Below are 1,003 nucleotides of genomic sequence, written 5' to 3' on the forward strand. Positions count from 1 at the left end.
CAACTGATAAAATAATCTACTAAATCACAGGATTTCAATAACTTCAACTGATAAAATAATGTATTTGATGATTGATTAATTATTTGATAATAATGCTGTTTACAGCTCTTTTTTGTAAAACAAAAACAGGATTTGTAATTGTTTTACATGCTTTTCACCAAACATCAGTGTGGATTAAACAACATAAACAGAGTTTTATCACTGAATACCTCCTTTATTTAATACAGTGCTCCAACAGATTTATGGTCAAAGTTTTAAAGCAGTTTATTTTAAGACAATACAAATTTGAAGCTCTTGCAGGTCCCATACATTGCTGTCGAGGGCCACATTTGGCCTGCAGACCTTGAGTTTGACACACGATCTACAGACTGAATAAATTAGGCATAAAATCTTTATGGAAATGGTACAATTGATTCAAATCCATCTGATGAAATATTTTGCTAACAGACAGACGTCATGCACTGTAAGCTGTGTTTTATTATAATTTCTGCTGCACTGCCTGGTTCTGTCTGCAGGGAAACAAACACATCACAGCTCTGTTTTCTTTTGTTGTTATTGTGAGAAATCATTTCTCCTGAACATGTTTGAATATAAAATGTGATCAGTTTAATTATGTAATAATAATAATAATAATAATTTTCTCTGCAGGAAACCTGAGTGGAAACCGTAAGAAGCTGAAAGGGAAGAAGTTTCGTGCTCGCTCCAACTCCACAGAGTGAGTTTCTGTTGGACCAGTTTCAGCTCCTTTAGCTTCAACATATTTCTACATTTCATGTCAACAAATCCAGATAAAAGACCTGAACGACTCTTTAGCACCACTTGTCACAGTTTTGTATCAGTGTTATTCTGATTTTATTTAAAGACATCACAACACATGATTATTTAACTGAAGTGTTTGTGTCAGAAACCACTGATCTGTGGCATCATGTTTTAGATGATCCACAGTTTCTGTCTTCAGTGGTTTTCAGCTACATTTGGTCTTTAAACCTGATTTGTTGGCAAC

The 1,003-nt window shown here is 34.1% G+C and overlaps 1 protein-coding gene across 1 annotated transcript in view; it reads left to right on the plus strand.

The window, feature by feature from the left end:
• Positions 1-648: 648 nt before the first annotated feature.
• LOC106511201 (disintegrin and metalloproteinase domain-containing protein 22) overlaps positions 649-1,003 on the plus strand; it is a gene marked incomplete at both ends in the record, with an annotated part of 10,136 nt that continues 9,781 nt past the window's right edge. The window contains 1 exon segment of the mRNA XM_013999949.1: positions 649-715. Within this exon segment, the coding sequence (XP_013855403.1) occupies positions 649-715 (67 nt within the window).

Source organism: Austrofundulus limnaeus, unplaced genomic scaffold, assembly GCF_001266775.1.
Source record: "Austrofundulus limnaeus strain Quisiro unplaced genomic scaffold, Austrofundulus_limnaeus-1.0 Scaffold2582, whole genome shotgun sequence".
Taxonomy (NCBI): domain Eukaryota; kingdom Metazoa; phylum Chordata; class Actinopteri; order Cyprinodontiformes; family Rivulidae; genus Austrofundulus; species Austrofundulus limnaeus.